Genomic DNA, 14,261 nt, shown 5'->3' with positions numbered 1-14,261 from the left:
CACCTGGTATTGTTCAGCTTGGAAAAAAGGAGGCTGAGGGGAGACAGGAGAGAGGCGTACAAAATGATGCACAGTGTGGAGAATGTAGACAGGGAGACACTTCATAGAATCATAGAATAGCAGAGTTGGAAGGGGCCTACAAGGCCATCGAGTCCAACCCCCTGCTCAAGGCAGGAATCCACCCTAAAGCATCCCTGACAGATGGTTGTCCTGATGCCTCTTGAAGGCCTCTAGTGTGGGAGAGCCCACCACCTCCCTAGGTCATTGGTTCAATTGACGTACTACTCTAACAGTCAGGAAGTTTTTCCTGATGTCCAGCTGGAATCTGGCTTCCTTTAACTGGAGCCCGTTATTCCGTGTCCTGCACTCTGGGAGGATCGAGAAGAGATTTTCTCCCTCTCCCATAATACTAGAACCCAGTGGGGTCATCACATGAAGCTGATGGGTGGGAGATTCAGGACAGATAAAAGGAAGGACTTCTTCACACAGCGCAGAGTTAAGCTATGGAACTCACTGCCACGAGATGTAGTGATGGCCGCCAATTTGGATGGCTCTAAAAGGGGGTTGGATAAATTCCTGGAGGAAAAGGCTATCAATGGCTACTAGCCCTGATGGTTGTGTGTTAGCTCCAGTATTCAAGGCAGTAAGCCTGTGTGCACCAGTTGCTGGGGACCATGGGTGGGAGGGTGCTGTTGCACCATGTCCTGCTTGTGGGTCCCTAGTTGACTGCTGGTTGGCCACTGTGCGAACAGAGTGCTTGACTGCGTGGACTCTTGGTCTGGTCCAGTATCAGGGCTCTTCTGATGTTCTTATGCAACCAAGACTAAAAATTGGGCAGGAAAGCCCAAGTGGCTTCTTTATTTTTAGGAAACTGCCTTAGACCTTCAGTCCAAGTCTCTCTAAACTGGCACTACAACACATGGCAGAACTTAAGGAAAGATTCCAACCCTGGTACTAGCTGGAGACCCCCAGCATTAAATCCCGGGATCTTCTACACAGAGTATGTGCTCTCTCAACCTGTTTTTCCTCCTACCAAAGCCCCCACCCAACTTACTTGATCCTCAGCAGGGAACCAGGGCCCTCCTGGTGATAGAGCCCAATGTCTGGTATTTGCTTTTCTTTGCCGTCTAGCATCAGCTAAAAGCTGTACTTTTTGGATATGCTATTGCAGAGAGCTAACTGGAAGATTCCTGGGCCTGGTATCTTTTTTGCTGCTGGATGTTATGTCTAATTTTCTTTTATTAATCGTATTTTTAGCAGCTATTTAAACAGTTAGCTTGGATGCCCATTGAACGGCATAGAAATAAATAAAAATATAAATCTCCTACCCTTAGCAATCCCCCACTCCACCCATGAAATTGGCTAATATTGCCAGAACAAACTCTGTTGCTCAGAGATGATTAATCAACCACTGCAGGAAGGGAGGGAGGAAGAGAAAGGGCACAGAAAAACATACCAGTATATATTCCAGTTTATCTTTGTAGTCATGAGGGCTATAAACTTTGAACAAACGAAAAAAGGAATCCTCAAAACTTTAAGAGGCTGAACAGAAAACTTTTCGGAGCCCATGAGGTCTGCTCTAGATCGATGGGGTCAAAAGGTTCAAGATACCAACTACACTAACCTTCCTCAAACTTGGCGCCCTCCCGATGTGTTGATGGGTGTTGTAGTCCAACACATCCAGAGAATGCCACGTTAAGGAAGACTGAACTACAGTATTAACGAAGGTGCGGATTCCACCAAGACACAGTTGGCCATTTTATATAATGCTTTGTAACTAGGGCGGTTGAAGTGTTTAATCTTTAAATAATCTGATACAGATAGAGACCCGATCCACACCTTTCAAACTAGTGTGTGGATGGGGACTCGTTACCCACTGGCCTCCATGTTTCCTGAATGTTTCTTGGCTCAAAAACCCACATCAAGACGCATTTAAAAATATGTATACTGAAAGGAAGTATGTTTACAAATGTGTGTTTAAAAGAAATTTTGGTGGTTTTACCATATTTCTTCGATTCTAAGATGCACTCTCCCCCCCATATAAACATCTCTAAAAACGGGGGTGCGTCTTAGAATCGCGGGTGCGTTTATTATTTCTTAGAATCAAAGCTTTTTTTTCTGTTGGTGGTACTGAAATTAGTGTGCATCTTACAATCGATGGTGTCTTAGAATCGAAGAAATACGGTATTATTAATGTGCAGGTTGATGTGGAAACGGTTCAGGACAGGCATAAGGGTAGACGCATGAGGACGGAACAGAGACCAGAAATAGACAGTTCCACTCATCCCCCTTTACAATACATAAATGTATCAACTTCCCCCAATCTGGTGCCTTCCAAATATTGGACGACACATGGCCATTGGCCATGCTGGCTGGGGATAATGGGAGTTGTAGTCTAACATATCCAGAGGGCCCCAGGTTGAGGAAGGCTGGTTTAAGGCGAGCCATGCTATAGATGAGATTGTGTTTCAGCAGCTTGGGCCACTCCATAAACCCACAGCAGAGACGAGATTTCAGCCAGTACTTTTCCAGGTCACAGATCACAGGCTGGCCAGGAGCTCTCTTCAGCAAGCTGGCCTCCAAATATAGGAGCTCTTTCAACTTTTGTTATCCATATCAGAAACAAAAGTGCTAGTTAATCTCAGGCTGAAGTGAAGGAATCATTGCTCCTTTCCTTTTCAGTGGAGTGCCCTTCCTACCCTCCACCCCCCGCCAAAAAACCCTGGAATTTTTGTAAGGCACCATCTTTCATCTTACTGATAATGGCAGCATTGTTCGTTTCTTTGCGGAAACGGAATTTTCTCAGCTTCTCCACAAGGTCTTCTGCAACATCACAAACCACGAGGGATTCACTCTACAAGCAGTGGGGGAGAAGAGAAAGAAGAAGAAAACGAAGAGAGGATGAACATGACAGTCTTTGTTTCGGTTAGACACAACTCTCGGATTCCTATCTGCTGGAAGAGTCAGGACCCATAGAATCATAGAATCATAGAATAGCAGAGTTGGAAAGGGCCTACAAGGACATCGAGTCCAACCCCCTGCTCAATGCAGGAATCCTCCCTAAAGCATCCCTGACAGATGGTTGTCCAGCTGCCTCTTGAAGGCCTCTAGGGCAGGAGAGCCCACAACCTCCCCAGGCAACTGATTCCATTGTCCTACTGCTCTAACAGTCAGGAAGTTTTTCCTGATGTCCAGCTGGAATCTGGTTTCCTTTAACTTCAGCCCGTTATTCCGTGTCTTGCACTCTGGGAGGATCGAGAAGAGATCCTGGCCCTCCTCTGTGTGACAACCTTTTAAGTATTTGAGGAGTGCTATCATGTCTCCCCTCAATCTTCTCTTCTCCAGGCTAAACATGCCCAGTTCTTTCAGTCTCTCTTCATAGGGCTTTGTTTCCAGAACCCTGATCATCCTGGTTGTCCTCCTCTGAACATGCAAAATACCAGCCATTACTACAGTCGGAGAGAAACAAATATTTATAAGGAGGAAACGTGTCATGGGAACTGATCTAAAATAAACAATTTTAATATATTGTTTTACTCTTATTTTTTATTTTTTTATTTCTTATGTTCAGTGCCCTGGAATATATTTTAGATATGGAGCAGTATATAAAACTTGTAAATAAAAAAATAATAAGGTTCTGACTTTTGTCCCAATGAGCAAGAGAGTGTAGCCAGAACTGACTTAAGGCTATTTCAATGTTCAACGTGTTTGAAAATATATTTTAAAACTGTGAATACCTTTTCAATTTGTTAAACAAATGAAAACATGCTACACACGAAGTCTTAAGGTACGAATGGTTTATAAAAAAAAAAGAGTCAAAGCAAAAGACTATCAAATGCAAAAGTAGAATGTGAAACATGCAATGATTACAAAGTAATACATGTGGATACTATTCAGAATACACTGCACTTTAACTTTTGCTAAGATTTATTAGAAAACAGAGTTGCAGGCCCAACAAGAGCAGTTGAATTGTTACTTAGCTCCACTTAAACTTCCAACAGTCCAGACTAGTTAAATGCAGTGTTTAAAGCGTTCAACTCTATAGCAGTATCGTCCACACTTTAGAGAAAGAAAGGGGGAAGGATTAAAAGGGACATATAGGTACTTATCCCAAGAACAGATTTGAAGATCGGGGTTTTGTAGACTTGGGGCCTTGCTAGACCAGGGGTTAGCACGGTGCGAGGCCCGTGCTCGTCCTTGTGCGTCCAAATGACGCACAGGGGATCCCGGCTTCAGCCAGGGCTCAAGCCGCCCTGGCATCGCGCTAACCGGAACTGCTTGGAGCACGGTTCTTCCCGCAGTCCCGGCCTCAGGTTGGGCTGAGGCCGGGACCGCAGGTGTGTGGACCGTTCCGGGTAGCTGGGCATGTGGACCGTTCCAGCGAGTAGCCGGGAAAAGCAGCGGACGGGCCACAGCGCTCCTGCCCTTTCCCCCGATTCTCCCCCCCACGACCTCCCCTGGCCTCAGATTCCCCCTGTCCCCACGTCCATGTCTCGCCACCCCCCCCATCCCCACCTGCTGTGTCCTGCTGCCACCGCTTCCAATGTCCCCAGTCGCTCTGTCCAGCTGCCGCCGCCGTCACTCTCCCCAGCTGGCGTTTCCTGTTGTTGCCATGTCCGGCCTGTGATGCATGCTGTCACCAGACATGGCGACAAGAGGAAACGCCAGCTGGGGACAGTGACGGCGGTGGCAGGACAGAGCGACTGGGGACATTGGCGGAGGCAGCAGCGGGACAGAGCATCTAGGGACATTGGCGGCAGCAGGACACAGCAGGTGGGGACAGGGGGGATTGGAGGCTAGGGGAGGTCGTGGGGGGGATTGGGGGAAGGGGGAACCTATTTTTTTTAAAAAAAATACTTACCGGTCGTTGGTGCGCTCCTGCGCACGCGGCCGCTTTAACTGAAAAAAAAGGGCAGGCGCGACGGGGCTTCCCTCGGCCCCATCGTGCCTCAGGTGTAGACGGGGCCTACAGGCTGCGCTACTTCTAGCGCGGCCTGGCCCCTCCTCACCGCCGGATTCGGCGGTAGGTCTAGCAAGGCCCTTGGAGGAGGGTTAAAAGAGACCTGTCCTAGAGTCCAAGGTGAAGAACCCAGCAAAGTACAGGTAGGAAAATTAATCCAGGTAGGAAGTAGAGAGAATGTTTTAAAATGGAAAAGGATAGTGAAGTGTGAGCCTAGCTAGTGAGTGAAATAAAATAGTTAGAAGAAACTGAATCAAGCTTAGGAGCGAAGCATCTAGCCTCAAAAAGCTAGCTTAGAAACAATGGAAGGGTCAAAGTAAGAAATATCACTTGCTCTCTCAAAAAGAAGACAAAAATGCAAACTATGGTGCAAAAGGCCCCCAAATTTGCAAAAAAGTGTTAGCAAAAGTGAGAGCGATGTAAAACGGGACAAACAGAAATAAACAAATCAAAGTATTTCTCCTCTAAACCTTCTTGCCTTCTGGTTGGCCTTTTCCCTTCTTTTTAGTTGTCAACTTGAAATTTGGTTCTGGATCGGTGAAAGACCTAACGGGTGGGCAGAAACTTCCAAAAACAGCCTTTTTTTCCATAATTTTAGACAGCTGATGTTACCTTCGGCCTTATCGGGGCCTACGGGAACATTCCGGACTCATGGAACTGCTATCTGTGAGGAGTAACAAACACTGCAACTTCTTCGCATAGTAGCCCATTGTTCCAAACTTGGGCACGGCTTTGTCAGCATCTCCGACTCTAGGCAGGGAAACTGTCTGCCTTCAAAGGCCAAGGTTTACGAACCAAAGTTTCACTCCCATTCCATGGCTTCCTTCTAAGCCCTTTGCCCCCAAGACTTGACCCACAATGCTACAGGTCATGAGTTGGAAACTTTCATCTGTCGAGAGCTGGTATCCCATCAGCCATTGTGAATTTTTTGGCTGGACTAGAGCGGCAGCCGATGCTTTGGGCACTCTTGCCAGAGGACTCTGAATTTCCTGAAAATAACCAATTGTGTGTGATGAAGTAGTCATAGAATCCTATCATAGAATAGTAGAGTTGGAAGGGGCCTATAAGGCCATCGAGTCCAACCCCCTGCTCGATGCAGGAATCCACCTCAAAGCATCCCTGACAGATGGTTGTCCAGCCGCTTCTTGAAGGCCCCTAGCGTGGGAGAGCCCACCACCTCCCTAGGTCATTGGTTCCATTGTCGTACTGCTCTAACAGTCAGGAAGTCAACGGTGCCCGACAGACGACACGATAACCAACGGTTGTTCAAATAATCAACTCTGCACAGCATTGGTTATTTCAGCCGAATAACCAACCATGGTGTGAAAAAGTCCCGACAGACGACACAATAACCAACCGTTGACTATTTAACCCACTGTTGATTATCGTGTCATCTGAACCCAGTCAATGTATCCTCCAGATGCTTTTTCTTGCTGCAGTGGAATTACTAAAGTGGGGTTTCTATGCATTCAGCAATTTACACAGGGATTTTTCTGGTACCCTAAAAAGTGATATAATTTAGAGTGCAATCCTATGCATCTTTAGATAGATAAAGGTCCTACAATTCCCAGCATGGATGGCTGGATGTATGCTGGGAGTTGTGTGTGTGTGTGTGTGGGTGTTTCTGTCTAAAGATGCATAGACTTGTACCTTTAGAACCTTCCAGAACATTTGAGAACTACAAGTTCAACCACAGCTTTTAAAGCTCAACTAAAAACTTTTCTTTTTCCTAAAGCTTTTAAAACTTGATGTTGTGCAGACTTCTACTGTTACTTTCTACTGTTAGTTTTTCCCTACCCTGTGCCTGCTTACCCTTCCCTGTACCTGTTGGCATTCTCTTCCCCTCCTTATTGTTTTACTATGATTTTATTAGATTGTAAGCCTATGCGGCAGGGTCTTGCTATTTACTGTTTTACTCTGTACAGCACCATGTACATTGATGGTGCTATATAAATAAATAATAATAATAATAATAATAATAATAATAATAATATTTAGTAAACAATGCTTACGTGACTACCCCATTTTTTTGCCCTAGTACACCACAAGTATTTGACCTGAAATATTTGGGTGGGGGAATTATAGCAATGTGATTTTAAGCTTATACTATGTAGAAATTCAAAGACAATAACATGTATTTTATTTACATTGTTTAAATTTAAGAAAAAACCCAAATCTACTGAAAACTGCTGATACACTGATAAATTTTAGCAACCCAAAGAACTGTGCATGTATGATATGCTGACAATCACTCCTCTATGCTGACAATCACACAGCTATTTCAACAGAGTTCAATTCCCTTCCACCCTCAGTTATTGGGGAAACTGCAGTTTCACTGTCACTCACTATTTATTAGTTCCGATGACACATATGAATTATTATTATTTATTGTATTGGTATACTGCCCCAAAGCCGAAGCTCTCTGGGCGGTTCACATAAGATAAAAACACTTAAAAACAATATACAAAGATTAAAAAACCACAAAAACAAGCAAAATACATTTAAAACCAGTATAACAACTTTAAAAGCGATGACTCAGTAATGACCCAGGGTCATTACATATTGCTAAATGCCTGGGAGAAAAGTCTTGACCTGGCGCCGAAAAGATGACAATGTTGGCACCAGGCGGGCCTCGTCAGGAAGATTGTTCCACAGTTGGGGAGCCACCACAGAGAAGGCCCTCTTCTCGTCGCCACCCTCCGAGCTTCCCTAAGGAGGACCTTAGATGTTGAACGTAATGTTAGGGTAGGTTCATGTCAGGAAAGGCATTCTGTCAGGTATTGTGGTCCCAAGCCGTGTAAGGCTTTATAGGTTAAAACATATTCTCTCACATACTTGCTACTGATAATCAGCTGAGAAAAATAAATTACAACCCTGAGATGGCCAAACTTGCCTAATATTGCATTTGCAGTTGGCATTCATTCATTGCAAGCAATGAACTTGTGACATTTTTCATGGAAAAACTAAACACCGTAAAAAAATCCGTCCCAAATCACTGAGTGGAATCTATTCAGGATAGCCACGGCCAGCATTGAGTAAAGGAACGGATTCAAAATATTATTGCATTTTACACAACAAATCAGAAGGACCAATGTAACCCACAAGGAGCAGATAGGAAATTTATTATGCTCTTCATGGTTTTAATTTTTGTGAACCGCCCAGAGAGCTTCGGCTATTGGGCGGTATAGAAATGAAATAAATAAATAAATAGGAAGTGGCAAACAGCCATTAGAAAAGGTATTGGTTATCATTCCAACTTCAGTCAAGACTTACAGAAACGCTCATACAATCAGTGCAGGAAAATATATGCGAGCAGTTGCAATTATGAATGCATGCAATTAATAAATTACATCAGAGGAGCCACAGCCCAGTTTCCTGAACAGGCTGCCTCCTGAACAGGCTGCCTTCTAGGCATTTCTGACAATGTGTAAATTTACCACCCAGAAAAAAACATTTGTTCAAAACAGGAGCATCAGAAAACACCAGAACAGCATACTGGCAACCCTGTTGGGGGAAGGCTGGTGCAGAAATTTAGGGTCACTTCTCCCTACTGGCCACAGAATGCCACCATGAAGAGCCAACAGTACGATATGGCTGCAAGAAAGGCAAATGCTATTTTGGGCTGCATTAATAGAAGTAGAGCTTCCAGATCGCGTGAGGTGCTGGTTCCTCTCTATTTGGCCCTGGTTAGGCTTCATCTAGAGTATTGCGTCCAGTTCTGGGCTCCACAATTCAAGAAGGGCGCAGACAAGCTGGAGCGTGTGCAGAGGAGGGCAACCAGGATGATCAGGGGTCTGGAAACAAAGCCCTATGAAGAGAGACTGAGGCCATAGCTAGACCTAAGGTTTATCCCTGGATTGTCCAGGGGTCAAACCTGTTCATCAAGGTGACACACAGGGGATCCAGTGTTCAGGCAGGGGCGAACCCTGGATGATCCCAGGATAAACCTTAGGTCTAGCTGTGGCCTAAAAGAACTGGGCATGTTTAGTCTGGAGAAGAGAAGTTGGAGGGGAGACATGATAGCACTCTTCAAATACTGAAAAGGTTGTCACACAGAGGAGGGTCAGGATCTCTTCTCAATCCTACCAGAGTGCAGGACATGGAATAACGGGATCAAGTTACAGGAAGCCAGATTCCAGCTGGACACCAGGAAAAACTTCCTGACTGTTAGAGCAGTATGACAATGGAACCAGTTACCTAGGGAGGTTGTGGGCTCTCTTACAATAGAGGCATTCATGAGGCAGCTGGACAGCCATCTGTCAGGGATGCTTTAGGGTGGATTCCTGCATTGAGCGGGGGGCAGGGGGTTTGGACTCGATGGCCTTATAGGCCCCTTCCAACTCTACTATTCTATGAACCTCAGCGGCGGGCCTTCTCTGTGGTGGCACCCACCCTCTGGAGGGCCCTCCTTCATGCAGTTCAGGAGGTGGGAAATGTCATATCTTTTAAATGCCTCCTGAAGACATACCTTTTAACACAAGTTTTCCCTGGTTTTTAAGGTAGCTGGTTTTATATTGCCTTTTTAACTTTTTAATGTTTCAAAGTTGTACTTGTTATATTTTATGGTCAAGCGCTGCCCAGAGAGCTTCGGCTGATGGGCAGTATAAAAATGTATTAAGTTAAATAAATAAATTACAGAGGGAAGAAGCAAGGCCAACAATTTCTTCCCCCTTCCCTGGGTTACAGTAGAGGGAGAAATTGCTGTCCTTTGCTTCTTTCCTCTTCTCCCTCTGGTGATATTTAGATTGTAAACGCCTTGGAGCACGAACTGACTTCTTCTTCTTCTTCTTCTTCTTCTTCTTCCTCCTTATGCTTATCCAAAGTACCACACACACACATTGCTAGAACCAAAAAGAATACAGAAAAGCTGGAAATCAAGCAGGGAAGCCTCAACTCCTGTGCAACGTTGCTGAGCATGTAATTCCGGGGCTGGGCAGGAAAGGGGAATCTTGACAGTTAAAACCGGATTAGGTTTTGCAATACAGACATGCCCTACATTTCTCTGTACGCAGCCAGGCTTAGGACTTCGAGCCCTCACAAACAAACAGCTTGAGGCCATTGTAAGGCCTTGCTCTTTCTAAGTGAAGCTGGTTGAAGAGGGTCACGGTCACACTCACACACCACACAACAGGCCTTTTGACACCCAAGATCTGTCAATTTCCTCAATACTGAGCCTAATGAGTAGTTAGAAGTAAATAGAAGTAATGAAGGAACTCAAGGCCACACACACACCCTGGCCCTTTTCAATCAGTGGACATTGGCCACATGCAAACCACAGAGACCATATGCTCACATCCCTTTACACCAGAACAGTCAAATACAAGAACCACCAGGATTCCAAATTCACCCTGACTTAATACGGATTAGAACCGACAGAGGGCTTGATACAGAAAAGGAGTTCCATCCATTTGCTGTTCTTCGTTATTATTTTCCGGGGTGACTACAGGGCATCACGACCTGCACAAAATCACGTTTTGTCAATCCCGACTAGGCCTGCACACACTTAAAACGAAAGCCCCGTTGAACACAATGGGATATACTTCCAGGTAAGCATGAATGTGATCAGATTCTCAACTGCAGATTGCCGCGGCTACTTTAGTCATACTTTTGAGGTACTAAAGGATAGGGCTGCTACAGTCAGCGGCTGCTACCATCACTAGGACAAGGCCGCAGGCTGCAATCCTATGCACACTTCCTTCGCTGGGACTTACGTCTAAGTAGGAAGGCCTAGGATTGTACTGTTGGGACCACTGAATATGAATTCATCACCCTTGAAACTTCAGCCCAACCTCCCCCAACCGGAGCCCTGCAGTTGTGCTGGACTACAGATCCCATCAGGCCCAGCCATAGGTGTGTGCAGCATATTTCATAAGGGTGTGCACCCAGGGAATTTTATTAAGCTATTTGTTTTTTAAAGGCAAACACTTATTGAAGACTGATTGGTTTTTTTCCATTTATTTATTAAACATGGTTCAATTGATGCCCTACTTTGCATCCAGATTCCCTCACTACTGGAAAGCCATAGCAAGTGGGGGAGGGAGGAGGAGACACTCCTCAAGCCCCAGAATTGGTGGGGCTTTGTGGTCTGGTCAGAGGAAGGTCTTACGAGATGATATTAGCCTTCAGGTCCCCTCCTCCTGGCCTCTTTGAAATGTAGCTCCCAGCAGAGAGATATTATTGCTTGAGACATTAGGGTGTGCCTAGGCACACCCGGCACACCCCTTTTGCATACCTATGGGCCCAGCCAACACATTTGGAGGGCCTCAGGTTGAGGAAGGCTGCTTGAGTCACTCATCTCTCCACACCCTCCATTCATGCTTGGCGTGACTGACAAGGGAAATTTCCCCTACACTGACTGCAAATGTAGGTCCGAAGTATGGGATGGTACTTATTGCGGATCAAGTAAACCGGAATACAATGGAGCATAGCTGTGTTTGTGGATTGCAAAATGTGAGCAAGATGGAACAACAAACACACATTGCATCAATCTTTGCTTAATGCACCCCCGCCTCAGCTGTTTCTAGAGAGTGGATACATCAGGGCAGGAGCAAAGGATTGTATCCCATGTTAGTCTAGCTCAAACCCGATTCATTTCAATGAGTCTACTCCAAGTAGGACTAATATTGGGTACAACCCAATGAATATACCCAGGCTGAGAAAAAGAGCAGAGATGGTTCATTTCCAAGGAATGGTCCTGCTGCAAGCAAGGAAGAACGGATGGATGAATTGCTTATGCAATTCATTATATGCTTTTAGACGCATATTATATGCTTTTAGACCTTTTTATTCTCCCAGCATTTTAACAGTCTAAAAATAAATTTTAACTCGGTGTTTTAAATTTGTAATTTTGCATTGCTTCTGTTTTTATCTGGTTGAGCTTTTATATTGTATTTTATATTATGGTTTTATACTGTTGTTTTATACTTTGAATGTTCTGAATTTTTGTGAATCGCCCAGAGAGCTCCGGCTATTGGGCAGTATAGAAATGTAATTAATTAATAAATAAATCTTTCCATTTAGCAAGCTCCTTCCCCTTGTAACCCCCACCCCCATGTTTTTCTTCACAAGTGTGTGGGAGAATTCTGGCCTAGCCAGAGATTCCAGAGAATCAGGAGAAACGCTAAAATCCACATTACTATACTGCAATAGTTTTATTCGGCCAAGCAAAAGATCACAAAAAATGTGAAACCTTTTGGAATGTACATTATGGCCATCTCAGCTACCTTTGCTTTTTTGTAACTAGGGGCGTGGGGACGGACCTATATTTTACCAAAAGTGCAGTATCATACTGCCCTTATACAAATCTATGGTGCAACCACACTTAGAATACTGTGTACAGTTCTGATCTCCACACCAAAAAAAAAGAAAGAAAAAGAAAGATATTGATTAAGGGGTTGGAGCATCTCCCCTATGAGGGAAGGTTACATCAACTGGGATTGTTTAGCTTGGAAAAAAGGAGGCTAAGGGGAGACAGTGTACAAAATCATGCATGGTATGGAGAATGTGGCTAGGGAGACATTTTTCTCCCTCTCTCAAAATACTAGAACCCGGGATGATCCATGAAGCTGATTGGTGGGAGATCCAGGACAAATAAGAGGAAGGACTTCTTCACACAGCGCATAGTTAAACTATGGAACTCACTCCCACAAGATGTAGTGATGGCCGCCAATCTGGATGGCTTTAAAAGGGGGTTGGATAAATTCCTGGAAGTGAAGGCTATCCATGGCTACTAGCCCTGATGGTTGTGTGCTACCTCCAGTATTCGAGGCAGTAAGCCTGTGTGCACCAGTTGCTGGGGAACATGGGTGGGAGGGTGCTGTTGCACCATGTCCTGCTTTGTTGGTCCCTGGCTGATTAGATGGACCTTTGATAAGCCATGGATCATTCATACTGCAGGAAGTCATTAATATAAAACAATAAAAGTCATGCAAATCCTTTTTTTAAAAAAAATTACAAAGGGGTTGTCCGGTCCACACGACACCATATATCTTTCTCCTCCCCCCTCCCCCGCTTCATTGATTGATTGATTGATTGCATTCTCATAACGCCAATAGCCCAACCTCTCTGGGAGGTTCAGAACCATTAATGCCATGAAATATGTCCTTCCCCTGGACAAGCTTGTGGTCATTCCGACTTCATTTATCTGATTTATATAAATACACACATAGATTTACACGAATAAGTAAGGGCGCCGATCCACCCTCCATCCTTGGGAGGAGAAGAGAGGCTACAGGGGAACAGAAGCCACCGTGGGGCGGGAAAGGGAGGGGATCGGCGCCTGCCCCCCTTCTCCTCCCGCGAAGAAAGGTCGGACCCCGCGCCCAGCGACCCCCCGCCACACTCACCATTTTGCAGTCACAGCAGCCTCTCCCCCCAAACGCCGCGCTGTCCCTTTAAGAACCGAAGAGGGCCCTCCCGGGTTCAGTCCTAATCCGGCCTCAGAAAGACTGATTGCGCATGCTCCGCGCAGCCCCAGAGCCAATCAGTGGCGGCGCCCGGCCCGGCCGTGCGTTTCACCTATCTACGGCGAGCGGGAGGCGGAGGTTTTCTCATGTGACAGTGATAAGTATCACCATCCGTCCACCCGCCCACGCCTAGAGCGGCCTGACGTAAAAGAGGCGCCTGCGGCTAGCCCGGCCTCGCTCGGTAGTCTAATTACGGGCGGGGCTTCCTCCTCTCCTACCCCCCCCTCCACAGCGCCAACCAGGAAGCAATATTGCCATGGCAACCATAGAGCTTTGCTTTTAAATGGCCCCAGTGTGTTCCCAAAGGAAAGATGCCTGCCTGAGAAATTGAAAAAAAAACTAATTTATTGGGCGCAGGGCCATTAATAATAATAATAATAATAATAATAATAATAATAATAATAAACAACTAATATTAGAGCTTCAGCTATTGGGCAGTATAAAAATGCAATAAATGATAATAATAATAATAATAATAATAATAATAATAATTAAGGGAGCTTCAGCTATTGGGTGGTATAGAAATGCAATAAATAAATAAATAAAACATTGTGACAATTATTATTTATTCCAGAAGAGTAGCCGAGTTAGTCCGTTGCTTTGTGGACTACTGTTTGTGGAAGCTTATACTGTAAGAAATTTGTTATTTCTTAAGGTGCTAGAAGACCCGCTCGTTTTTATTTTATTTATTTATTTATTTATTACATTTTTATACCGCCCAATAGCCAAAGCTCTCTGGGCGGTTCACAAAAATTAAAATCATAATAAAACAACCAACAGTTTAAAAGCACAAATACAAAATACAGTAAAAAAAGCACATGACAACAGCAGCAATA

General features: G+C 44.9%; 1 protein-coding gene across 1 annotated transcript in view; it reads right to left on the bottom strand.

The window, feature by feature from the left end:
- The window catches only part of GMFB (glia maturation factor beta), a 35,592-nt gene extending 22,197 nt beyond the window's left edge, over positions 1 to 13,395 (bottom strand). The window contains exons 1-2 of the mRNA XM_063118229.1: positions 13,306 to 13,395; positions 2,758 to 2,854 (exon numbers count right to left, since the gene is read on the bottom strand). Of these exons, the coding sequence (XP_062974299.1) occupies positions 2,758 to 2,854; positions 13,306 to 13,308 (100 nt within the window). The 5' untranslated portion in view covers positions 13,309 to 13,395. The remainder of the gene's footprint in view (positions 1 to 2,757; positions 2,855 to 13,305) is intronic.
- Positions 13,396 to 14,261: the final 866 nt, after the last annotated feature.

Source organism: Elgaria multicarinata, chromosome 2, assembly GCF_023053635.1.
Source record: "Elgaria multicarinata webbii isolate HBS135686 ecotype San Diego chromosome 2, rElgMul1.1.pri, whole genome shotgun sequence".
Lineage (NCBI taxonomy): Eukaryota > Metazoa > Chordata > Lepidosauria > Squamata > Anguidae > Elgaria > Elgaria multicarinata.
The sequence above is the reverse complement of the archived record's forward strand: the minus strand, read 5'-3'. Positions and strand labels throughout refer to the sequence as shown.